The sequence below is a fragment of the Loxodonta africana genome, chromosome 10, assembly GCF_030014295.1.
Source record: "Loxodonta africana isolate mLoxAfr1 chromosome 10, mLoxAfr1.hap2, whole genome shotgun sequence".
Taxonomy (NCBI): domain Eukaryota; kingdom Metazoa; phylum Chordata; class Mammalia; order Proboscidea; family Elephantidae; genus Loxodonta; species Loxodonta africana.
In genome coordinates this window covers 46,988,188-47,000,955 of record NC_087351.1, presented here as the reverse complement: position 1 = coordinate 47,000,955, position 12,768 = coordinate 46,988,188, and the positions used below count along the sequence as shown (strand labels likewise).

The 12,768-nt window shown below is 36.4% G+C and overlaps 1 protein-coding gene across 2 annotated transcripts in view; it reads right to left on the bottom strand.

Moving 5' to 3' along the window:
* LOC100667206 (signal recognition particle subunit SRP54) overlaps positions 1-12,768 on the bottom strand; it is a 91,844-nt gene that overhangs the window by 3,672 nt on the left and 75,404 nt on the right. The window contains exons 2-4 of one of the 2 annotated variants that reach the window (XM_064292395.1): positions 10,909-11,082; positions 5,859-5,925; positions 4,684-4,781 (exon numbers count right to left, since the gene is read on the bottom strand). In XM_064292395.1, coding sequence (XP_064148465.1) covers positions 4,684-4,781; positions 5,859-5,925; positions 10,909-11,082 — 339 coding nt within the window. The remainder of the gene's footprint in view (positions 1-4,683; positions 4,782-5,858; positions 5,926-10,908; positions 11,083-12,768) is intronic. The other variant, XM_064292396.1, reaches the window with a different exon arrangement.

Here is a 12,768-nt window from a genome sequence, read left to right as displayed (position 1 = left end):
AGCATGGACGGTATTCCCATCAGAACCTAATGTACATATAAGGCAGTTCCTGCCCTCAAGATTTTACAATCTAGTAGGAATGTTAAGACATATAAAAATAGTATTAAAAAAGAAAGGAGTGCCACTATAGAGATTTAGAAAGGGCTAATGAATTATAGCTCTAAAACTACTAAATTCAGGAAGAAAGTGGCATTGGTACTGGACCTGCCATATGGTTAGTCAGTACAGAGCAAGTAACCTATCTAGGAAAATTAATCTGGCACTTGTTTCAGAGTTAACAAGAGTGAGAGCCATCTAGGAGGCTATTACAATAGTCAAGATGAGGTAATGAGGCTCTAAACAAGGCTGGTAGCATTAAAAATACTCATTTGTTCATAAAATATTTTTGAAACTACCTAACATATAAAATCAGCTGACCTTTCCAGACTCCTCTTCAACTCCCTCATTGTGTCCTATGCTCTGGTGACAATAAACTAATATTCTTGTCATTTTCCCAAACACATAATGTATCTTTAGGCCTCTAAATTTTAGCTTTAACTCAACTGCCCTTCTCTTTTGCTTGAAGGAGAATAACAACAGACTAATCTTTACTGCATGCCCACCAATATGTGCTAAATGCTATTCTAGGCATTTGTATATATTAGTTCATTTAATCCATACAGCAATCCTGAGCTATGGATACTGCAATTCTTCTCATTATAAAATGAGGAAACTGCAGTTAAGTATTTTGCCCAAGGTTACAAAATAAATGGCAGAGCCAGGATCAGGCCCTTTGGTTCTTGAGCCCATGCTCTTCAGAACTAAAGCTTTCTTACTCTTTAAGGTTAAACTCATTTCACCCAACCCTAAAACCTCACTATATCTGCAGACAGAACTGCTCTCATCTTTGAGCCTTATCAAGTGGCACATACACATTTCTGTTACACTACTTGTAGTTTTCTGTACGTCAAACCCACTCCTCCTTTCCCTCCACATTCAGTCTTTGTGTCGTAAATACAGAGACTGCCTCTTGCGTCTTCATTGTGAAACTGGAGTAATAATCGAAAGAGAGGTGTCCGAAGATGAAACAGAATAATGCATATAAGGCACCTCACATGGCACCTTGCACTATAGTTAAAAAGTAGCAGCTGTTTGAAAAAGACAGCTCCTTCCATCTTCCCAGGATTGTAAAGATACAAAATGTTTGATGAATTGGTGATAATACGGATAGCTAAATCCTCAATCCTCTCTACCTCAGCATTTGGTAACCAGAGCGTCAACTAAACCCAACAGCTATTGAAACTGCTCTGGGGCAGCAGCAGAGTCACACAAATTGGAACTGAAGTGTTCTTCCCTCTAATTCACAGCTGCTGGGAAGAGAACTAGATTTGAAGTTGAAGATTTGATATTATATCCAGATCTAACACTTCCTAGTTTTGTGACTTTGGCCAAGTAACTTACACTTCTCTGTACCTGTGTTATTATATAATTATCGAATACTATTTACCTCACTGAGAGATTATGAGGATAAAGAATAAAACATTTGCGAAAGTGCTTTACATGACACTAAGCCCACAGAAGAAATTCAACAAATATTTATTGAGGGCTTACTGTATGCCAGGTGCTGCTATAAGTTCTCAGACTGAAAAAAAGAGACAAAAATCACGGTTCCTGTAAAGGTTATATTCTAATGGGAGCATGACAGAAAATAAAAAATAATTTATCCAGCATGTTAAAACCAAAGCTACATCCTGACAATCCTAGCACTATTTAAAAAAAAAAACAGAAAATAACAAATGCTGGAGAAATTGTGGGGAGATTGGAATTCTTACGCACTGTTGGTGGGAATGTAAGATGGTAACAACCACTACGGAAAACAATATGGCACCTCCTTAAAAAGCTAGAAACAGAAATACCATATGATCCAGCAATCCCACTCCTAGGAATATATCCTAGAGAAATAAGAGTAGTCACACAAATAGACATATGCACACCCATGTCCACTGCAGCATTGTTTACAATAACAAAGAGAAACAACCTAAGTGCCCATTAACAGATGAATGGATAAACAAATCATGGTACATACACACAATGGAATACTACACAATGATGTAGAAACAATGATGAGTCTGCAAAACATCTCACAACATGGATGAATCTGGAGGATATTACTCTGAGTGAAGTAAGTCAATCACAAAAGGACAAATATTGTATGCGACCACTATTTTTAAAAACCCTAGAAAAAGTTTACACACAGAAAAAGACAATCTTTGATGGTTATGAGGGAGCAAAAGGGTGAACAGGGGAAATCACTAACTAGATAGTAGACAAGTGTCAACTTTTGTGAAGGGAAAGACAACACACAATATAGGGGAAGTCAGCACAACTTGACCAAGGCAGTCAAAGAAGTTTCCTAGACACATCTCAACACCTTGAGGGACTGAGTTGCTGGGGACCATGGTTTCGGGGGACAGTTAGGTCAATTGACATAACATACTTAAAATGTTCGACATCCTGGTTTGGTTAATTGCATCTGAGGTTTTACACACTTGTGAGTGGCCATGTAAGATACATCTATTGGTCTCATCTCGTCTGGAGCAAAAGAGAATGAAGAAAACCAAAGACACATGGAAAATATTAGCCCAAGGACTAAAGGACCACATGAACCAGAGCCTCCACCAGCTTGAGCCCAGAAGAACTAGACAGTGCCCAGCTATGACTACCAACTGTTCTGAGAGGGGTCACAACAGAGTCCCAGGCAGACAGGGAGAAAAATGTAGAATGAAATTCAAACTCACCCAAAAAAGACCAGACTTAATGGTCTGACAGAGACTGGAGGACTTCCCAAAAACATGGCCCCTGGACACCCCGCTAACTCAGAAATGAAGCCACTCTTGAAGCCAACTTTTCAGACAAAGATTAGACAGACTATAAAGCAATAACACATGTGAGGAACATGCTATTCTTAGTTCAATCAAATATACAACACTTAACAGGCAACTCCTGCCCAAAAGCAAGATGAGAAGGCACGAAGAGATAGGAACTGGACGAATGGACACAAAGAACCCAGGGTAAAAAAGGGGAGGGTGCTGTTGCATTGTGGAAATTGCAACCAAAGTCACAAAACAATATGTGTGTAAATTTTTGAATGAGAAACTACGTTGAGCTGTAAATTTTCACCTAAAGCACACAAAAAAAAAACCCAGTAAGCTCCCCCCTCCAAAAAAAACCACTAGTTGCCATCTAATAGAACTGTGCTACATAGGGTCTTCAAAGCTATGACCTTTCAAAACCAGATCAACAGGTCTTTCTTTCAAGGTGCCTTAGTAGTTGAGCACTTAACAGTTTGTGACACCCAGGGAGTATGTTAGAGGTATTAAGTATGAAGGATAAATAGAGCACGGTAAAGGGAACTGGAAGTGCTGGTAGGGGGAGGGTTGTGGGGGGTTGTAATTCTAAATAGGGTGGTCCAGCCTAGGTTACTGAGCAAAGACTTAAAAGCGAGGAAGTCAGCCACACATATATCTGGGAGATAATTCCAGGCAGAGGAAATAGCCAGTGCAAAAGTATGAAGAGAGAACATGCCTAATGTATTTAAGGAACAACAAGGACAATACCTTGGCCAAAACAGACTGAGGAAGTATTAGAAGAAACAAGTCAGAACATAATATTGGGCGGGGGGAGGGGGGAGAGGGAGGAGTAGGAGAGAGAGTGAGAACATACAGAAACTTATAGGCTCTTCACAATGCTACGGATCTGACATATCATTCCCTTGATTCTTGACCTCAGACATCCAAAAGTAAGTCTGATATAAATATGCTTGACTTTCATGCTTGATACTTTAGGATGTTAGCGCTACTAATGCTTATATCAAGTTCTTATGATGTTCTAACATGATTAACTTGTTTCTTTGTATCTTTTGCATATTAAATAGGTTTGTCTATGAACTACAAATTAATATATTCAGAGTACTACGAAGTTTAAATTATTATACTTTATTCATTTCCTAGGATAAAATCTAAAAAACATATTAATTGAAACTCAAAATTTAATATTAATCTGGTCGATAAATCATATCCCAGGGTATACAATATTGACACATCGCCATAACATTTATTCCGTAATACCATTTACTGAACACCTATCATGAGAGGCACTGTGCTGAGAAAGCCCTGTATCATCATCTCATGTGATTCTTACCCTGTTTAATCATATCATCATTCCTATTTCACAGGGGAGAAAACTGAGGCTTAGAGAGTTATACAACTCACTCAAGAACATTCACCTAGTAAGGAAGATGGGATTCAAAACTTGTAGTTTAATTCCAAAATCCACTCCCTTAATCACCATACTATCTACCTCATCCCCCTTTCCTCAAAAGCACTATTGCCTGGCACTAAATGTGGAGCACATAATATGTACTTCATTAAAGCTGTCTTCTTTATTTTTTCCTTTCTCTATTTTACTTTAAGCCTCATCATCCAGGTCCCTCAATTCTTCATAAAATCTAGCTTAGTTCTACATGCAGATCATATAGAAATTGAAGCATTTTTTAAAATCTAAAATGTATGTTAATTTGATAAAGTAATGAATGACACCAGAATGAAAAGCCCAGCAGAAGGGAGCTTACATATGTTCATTATGCAACCCATCAAGTTTATAGCAAACCAAACTTAATCAAGAAAATGTAAAAAGGAGACACACCTCCTTCTTCATCCGGTAATATTCATCAATGGCATATTGATATTTTGGGGTGCTGATGCCCAAAACAGATGCAATCTTCTCTCCAAGAAAGTCACACACTAAAGATACAAAAGTTAAATGACTTATACAATTCCATAAACATTTTTTGAGCAGTTTCTATTGCAAGGCATATTAGGAATACAAGTTGCAGTTCCTTCGCTCAAGGAGATTATGAAAACCAAGCCCATTTCTCTTCTGTACATCTTCCTTGATTATCCCCAAGAACCACTAATGGCTCCCTCTGGGATCCCAATACTACTTTGTATTCATACCTCTATTATAACACCTACCACCAGGTATTATAATAACCTGTTACATGTCTATTTCGTCCAGGAGAAATACTTCTAGAGGGATGAGATATGCATTGGGCTGGAGAAGAGGAATAGCTTGGACTATAATGTTCACTGAGGGCCTACCATGTGCCAGGCACTGTGAAAGGTTGAGAGTTAAAGAACTTGCCCAAGCTGACAAAGCAGATCCAATTTCAAATCCAGGTCTGAATCTAAAGCTTATGCTCTTTCCTTTACACCAAGATGTCCAGCATGTGTTGAGCGTTCAGTCAATGTTTGTTGAATGAATTACTATTCACAATTAGCTTTAATACAAAGCAGAAAGTGATAGAAGCTATGACGGAGTTAAAACTGGGAGAAGAGGAAAGTTTTATGGTATAAAACCTATATTTAAAGTTAGCATGACTGAATGATAAATTGATAATGCATTTTCTTCAAATAGGAATTGGTTATATATCAAGAAATAAAATATGTAAATGTAACAATGAATTACAACCACAGGCTCAGAATAAGCAGTCAGAAAGAATGAGAACAATATCAGTAGGGACCCAATGACAAAATGGCAAAATAGTTGCTAACTGAAACGGTTCAAGAGCATGAAAATCATATTTAATATAGTTATTTTTCAGTCTTTTTTTTAACACAACCTGGAGCTGAAGATGTTTTAAGCTGAAATACAAGTTAGATTAAGATACTAGGTCTATCAGAGCTAGCCAGCTGCTGAGGGACAGGGTGATTTAACTCTCCATTGTTCCTCTTTCATTTTGGAAAAATACAATTTAGCAAAGCTCCTATTCTTGGAGAATATTATATCAGTTATATAATATTCAAACAGAAAACCAATACCTGAGAGGGTTGATGTGGCAGCCCGAAGCATGTAAAACCATAAGTAGGGGCCCCAGGTAAGTTTTGTCTGCAACAAGAAGTCAGGTTAGCAACATCCATACCTAAACTCATTTTATATACTTCAGGACAGAATAAAGTAGTCAAATACTTTAAATAAAGTAGTAGCTGGTATGTATTCTATAGACAATACCACAGGCTATAACACAATCAAATATTTTAAAACCTTTATAGATAGAATTTCACAAAGACATCACGCATTCGCCTTTGTAACTACAACCACCCCAAGCCCAATGAAGAATAAAAAAAAAAAGACGCAGCCACCAAATGGAATTGGTAAGTCATACAATTGATCACCCATGGGTCAGTAAACCGTTTTTATACTTTTTTGTCTTTAATGTTCATAAGTACAACGGAGAGTATGCAGTCTACAGAAAGAACTCTGGAGATCACATAGTCCAACAGACTTACGTTATAGTGGGGAAACTAAGGTTCACAGAAATTTAGCAACATAACTAATGAGCTTTTAATGGCGGGAAAACTAAAAAATGAGTTTTTTTTTTTTTTTTGCTTTGCTTTGCTTTAAGGATTAAAAAGGGACTAGACCATGCAACTGAAGACAAGCTCAGTATATATGTGGTAGCCCAGACCACTGGCAGAACGCAATCCATAATTAATGTTGGTTCTGACTTTTGTGAAGCTCGCCAAATAGATGATAGTTTGCATCTGTGGATGAAACCAGTAATGCAGGCATGTTTCACTTTAACAATATTTTTGTTTACAAAAAGAAAACAAAGTATAGAGCCTGCAAATACATTAATACTTTTTAAAATATTGGTTCCAAAGAAAGGAGAAAGAGATAAACATGCCCATAATCATCCTATTAAAAAGGCAAACACAAGAATATCTGTAAGACTGGGTAAAAGGGCTAGAGCCGAGGGAAGGAAATAGCATATAATCCACTCTTAACGTGAAAAAGCAGGTATGCCAATTTCTGTGATAGTATTTATGTCTGAAAACGCACAGGTGTAAGGTGGATCTTTTGTCTCTATTTACTCAAGAATGAATATCCAAGCAAACAAATTCAACGAAGAAAATAATGGCTCCCTTGATCAAATCTGCTGTATCTCCTATATTCAGAGTAGAAGCGGTCTCTTACGTGGGGATACGGGTAACTTTAGAGATTTTGTTTAAGATGTTGACATTAGTGTTTACTTTATGGTTTACAAGAAAAGAGACAGTGTCAGAAGTATAGGGAATGAGACCAATTCCTGTAACACATAATAAACGATAAGGCCAAGAAACAGAAAAGGGCTAGGTACGCTTTGGAGGAAAGGATATACTTCTGAGTGGACCAATTCTCCTGGGGTTGTTTGCAGAGAGAATAAATGCTAATATCCAGGCTATGACTACTGAAGAGGCAACTCTGCTCCAAAGCTGAGGAGCTGGATAAGGAATCCTGAAAAACATCTATCATTATCCCACACAGTTATACACAATCAATGAATAGAGCTCTCTGTTTGGACACTGACCTTACTGAATCAAAAGGACAGTGGCTCAAGAGTCTGTACTGGAACCCTGCCACCTCTGCCAGCGTCACCACTACCATCACTCCAGTAACAGCAGAGCTGGGACAAGATCACTGGAACCATCAAGCCTTCTAGTGCATCGTGCTAAAAACTCAAACTCACTCATTCTTCTCTCCATTAAGACCTGCTATCTTTTCTTTCTGTTTTTAAACAACTTATTTTGATTATAAAACTAACACTTGCTTATTGTAAAACACTTCAAAAATACAGCAAAGTATAAAATGAATTTAAATCACCCATTTTTCTATCATCCATAGGTTACTGTTAACATTTCAGTGTATCTTTCCACTCTTTTTCTAAGCACAGATCTTTTTTTTTAACTGTTGTACTATACGCTTTCTCTATCCTGCTGTTTTCTCCCATTTCCCCCTATATAAAAAAAAAAAAAAAACTTTTTTTTTCTTTTTTATATAGGGGGAAATGGGAGAAAACAGCAGGATAAAGAAAGTGTATAGTATGCTTAAATTCCTAAAAGTGGAATTACTAGACCAAAGGATATAATCCTTTGGAAAGGTCACACTGCAAAATTCCACACCAGAAAATGGACCAACAAATATTCACCAGTAGTGTGTGCGATTACACGTTTCTTTGTACCCTCTACACACAGTACATTCTCCTTTTCTTTTTGTCTAACAGCCAAAAAATGAGCCCAGATAACTTTTATTTCTGACTATATTACAAAAGACATCAGCCCATTTATATAGGTAAAAATTATGTGCATGATCAAGTTTAAATGTACGTGTGTGTGTATGCATGCATATTTGAGAAAACTTAATTGGAACTAAATCAATGGTTAGGGGAATGACAAAAAAATGTTTATTCTTAAGGCACAAGGTAAAATCTAAGTAATTACCACACGACTGTAAGAACCTAGATCTCCATTTCTTATTCTCTATCAAGTATCATATACCAGCAGTATTACTCTTAAATCTTTATTTTAAATATCAGGTTTTTTTTTGTTTTAATTGGGGTCTGTAACTACAGGATACTATCTTTTCAAAACTCTTTTATTCTATTAGATTTATGATGCATTAGAAGCAGAGAGAAATGAAAAGTCTGCTCTTTACATTAAGTGAAGCCAGATCAGGCTTCAGAAATTAAAAATTACTCCAATGGACAAGTGCTGGCTGTTGTATCCGGCAAAGTTCTGGCAGATTATACAGATGAAACAGATGATACATTCAAATTAGCTAATATGAGAAGAGTTTAATAAAGGGACTATTCATAAAGATGCAGACAGTGTTTAGAAAACCAACAAAGAACAGAGTAACACCCCAGGGCTAGTAACAATAGGGGAACCATTACCTCCTATCTATCCCTGAAGGGGTAAGAAGAGGGAGCAGTTTACTGGGAACCAAGAAAGACTAGCCAAATAGACAAGGCCTCCCAGTAGGAGCTGTAGCCTTTAGCAGGGAAAGCAGGGAAACCTGCTTGAAATTAAACCACAATGTATTCTATTAATGTCTAGATTTCCCTCCCTCAAAAAAAAAAAAATTGGGGGGAAAAAACTGCTTGAAGGTTTATTTTATGACCAAAAGTCCATCTTAAGCTGCAGCTTTTTAAAAAAAATGGTGATATATTATTATTAATATGTACATGCATAAATAACAAACCAAATGAAGTCAATGAAAAATACCAAAGAAATAAATTCTCTCTTAGCAAAAGGTTTAAGTAATTATTACTGTTTTGTCTCAGTTAAGGTAGTCAACATGGATAGTCCTATTTGCTAATTATAAATTCTTCATAAATTGTACTATATTTTTTTGTGAAAATTTTATTTAAAATTCAGGTAAAAAATCACTTTTCTCAGCTTCAGGCTGAGTTTATAAAATAAAGCTTCCCATCGGCAGTATACTAGCAGCTCCTATTTCTCAAAAAATCACTGTACTCTTGAAGACATTAACTACCACCAAAGAAGACTAATTTTAAAACTTCAGAATGGATACTGTAAGATTTAACCCATCATACAAATTAACTTCATAAACTCTAAAATGATGGTGAGTAAGAACTATAGGGAAAATTAAGATATCTGTCATGGATTTTTCAAATTCTAGTGGAATTTGAAGATTTCTTGTGCTACTTACAATTATATTTGCTTTGTTAACTAATACCACCTTACATGTATATAGATCTTACTCATTTTTCAATGAATTTGCATCTGTATTATCTCATTTAATCTTCAAAGATTGGTAAATGTTATCTCTATTTTGTTTATAATCATGGAATCTGAAGGGAGTTGAGAGTTAAGTCTTTGCTCAAAACTACTAAAGAATAGAGTCAGAACTAAAACCAAGCTTCTGATTTGCCAAGCTGAAGGAAATACAGACATCTTCTTTACCACCACCCAGGGACCCATTTGGGCCTAAAGATTCAAGAAAACCCATACATGGACATCCTACATATACGGTCATTTTAAGAGTGTATTTTTAAGAAAGTAGTAAGGATGCATCCCTTAGATGACTATGCTTTTATTACCAATTTCTATGTAAATATACAGCAACTTTTGTGACAATAACTTTTAAAAACATATACATCTACATAAAATTGTACAAACAAAATAAGAATTCCTTCAAAATTAAAAAAAATTTATTCTAACAATTCTCCCATTGCATAGAACATTTCTGTAATATTCCACATGCATTAGGGATTGACTTCAGAGTATATATTCACAATGTTTTTCTGAGGTAGAAAATCTTGATCTGATTTTTTTAATAGTCAAAATTCATTTACAGCCAAGTCTAATGAAAAATGGGTAGGAACATTTTGTTTTTAAGTCAAATATAATAATTCTCTATCCTGTTACTATGCTTTATTTTCTTCAACGCATTTTTCAGTCTCATATAGCATATATTTATTTATTGCCTATCTGCCCACTAACAGAGCATAAATTTATTTTGTCCATTGCTGTATCACCAGCATCTAAAATGGTACCTATAAGAAAGCCAGTAAAAATTTCATCAACTAGACTCTCAAAATGACTACTTGGAAGGGGAATATGTGACTATAACTTTATAGTCACGTATTTTATAATTTGGAAATTTTCAAAGTTAGCTGTAGAGGCACACAAATTTAAGAGCTGTAGACACCTATCTTCTAATCAAAAGTTGGGACAACAGAAAAAAGAACTCTTAAGCTTTGCGTAGAAAATATCATGGCAATAAGGTCCTTAATTCAATGAGTCTGTGATTCAAGTACTTTATTTAGTAAGATAGATCTTAAAGAAAACTATACTGACAATGAACTCTTGACACTCAAAAACAAATTGCTTCAGGCTACTGAAATGCTGGAAATATTTCCATCCATTTTGTAAGTATACTATTTTCTACTAAAATCCTAAAACGTAATTTTATAATCAGAATACAGTTTATTTAAATCTCAAAGATACTTTCCATTCAATATGGAAGGAGAAACAAATTAATCAAAACAAAACCTTTTGACAAAAGAATTGTCAGTATCAAACCTACCGGATCAACTGTAGGCAAGACAGCTTTCTTCCCTAGGCCATCGATATCATCTTCATCTGTGCTATATTCTTCCATTGTTTCACCACTAACAAAGTGGATGACTCTTCTTGGGACTTTCTTCTTTTTTCCTATGACTCCCAGTTCTACATTTTCAAAGCCTCTTTCATTACTCATCTATATCAATAATAAGAAAAAAAAATTATGAAAATGTGAGTTTCAAATGACATTAATTTTCTTTCATATGACAGACTTTTATTTTATTCTAGGGAATAAAGAATCATAAACAAGTCCTTAAACACTTTTTTTTTAAACAAATAAAACAGATCACACATTCAAAAGAGCATATATAGCATATGTGTAAACTTTTTGTGTAAGCCAACAGCTAAGAAACTGAGCACCATACTTCAAGCCATAGCAACCCCATAGCTATAAATTAGTGAAGACATGCAGGACATCAATCACTTTAAAGAATAATGGCAATTATGTGATGTATAATGTCTTAGTTATCTGGTGCTGCTATAACAGAAATACAAGTGGATGGCTTTAACAAACAGGAATTTATTCTCTCACAATCTAGTAGGCTAAAAGACCGAATTCAGGGCACCAGCTCCAGAGGAAGGCTTTCTCTATTGTCAGCTCTGGAGGAAGGTCCTTGACATCAATCTTCCCCCAGTCTAGGAGCTTCTCAGAGCAGGGACCCGGGGTCCAAAGGATGTGCTCTGCTCCTAGCACTACTTTCTTGGTGGTATGAGGTCCTCCTGTCTCTCTGCTTGCTTCTCTCTTTTATATCTCAAGAGAGATTGACTCAAGATACAACCTAATCTGGTAAATTGAGTCCTGCCTCATTAACATAACTGCCTCTAATTCTGCCTTATTAATATCATAGAGATAGGATTCACAACACATAGGATAATCACATCAGGTGACAAAATGGTAGACGGTCACACAATACTGGGAATCATGGCCTAGCCAAGTTGACACACATTTTTGGGGCACACAATTCAATCCATAACATATAATACCAAAGGAAAAACATAAACAAATACATATGTTAGATATATAAAAGTTTTTATCAGGGAACTCGCCTACATCTTTGGATTTGAGCTTAACTATATGTGAAGAGGAAACCCTGGTGGAGTAGTGGTTAAGTGCTACAGCTGCTAACTGAGAGGTCAGCAGTTCAAATCGGTCAGGTGCTCCTTGGAAACTCTATGAGCCAGTCCTACTCTGTCCTATAGGGTCGCTATGAGTTGGAATCAACTCGATGGCCATGGGTTTTGGTATATGCAAAGCATATTGAACATACCATAGAGTGCCACAAGAACAAACAAATCTGTATTGGAAGAAGTACACCCAGAGCTCTCCTTAGATGCGAGGATGGCGAGACTTCATCTCATGTACTTTGGACATGTTATCAGGAGGGACCAGTCCCCGGAGAAGGACCCGTGCTTGGTAAAACATAAAGTCTGCAATAAAGAGGAAGACCCCTAACAAGATGGACTGACACAGTGGCTCCAATGATGGGCTCAGGCATAGCAACGATTGTGAGGCTAGCGCAGGACCAGGCAGTGTTTCATTCTGTTGTACGTAGGGTTGCTGTAAGTCAAAACCAATTTGAAGGCACCTGAGAACAACAATATCTGGGCAAAACAAGAGTAGTTTAGCTTAACTCTGAACCTTTTCTCAAAACTGGAGTCTCAAATTCAAATGCCTTTAGGGCCAAACAGGTTCCAAAAATGAATGAAGCTATATAGGCAGTGACAGACTCTATGGAGAGTGTATGCCCCAACTAACGGCACTTAAATTGAAAATTCTGTAAACACTGTGCAGGCCAAATAAAACTGATTTGTAAGCCAAATC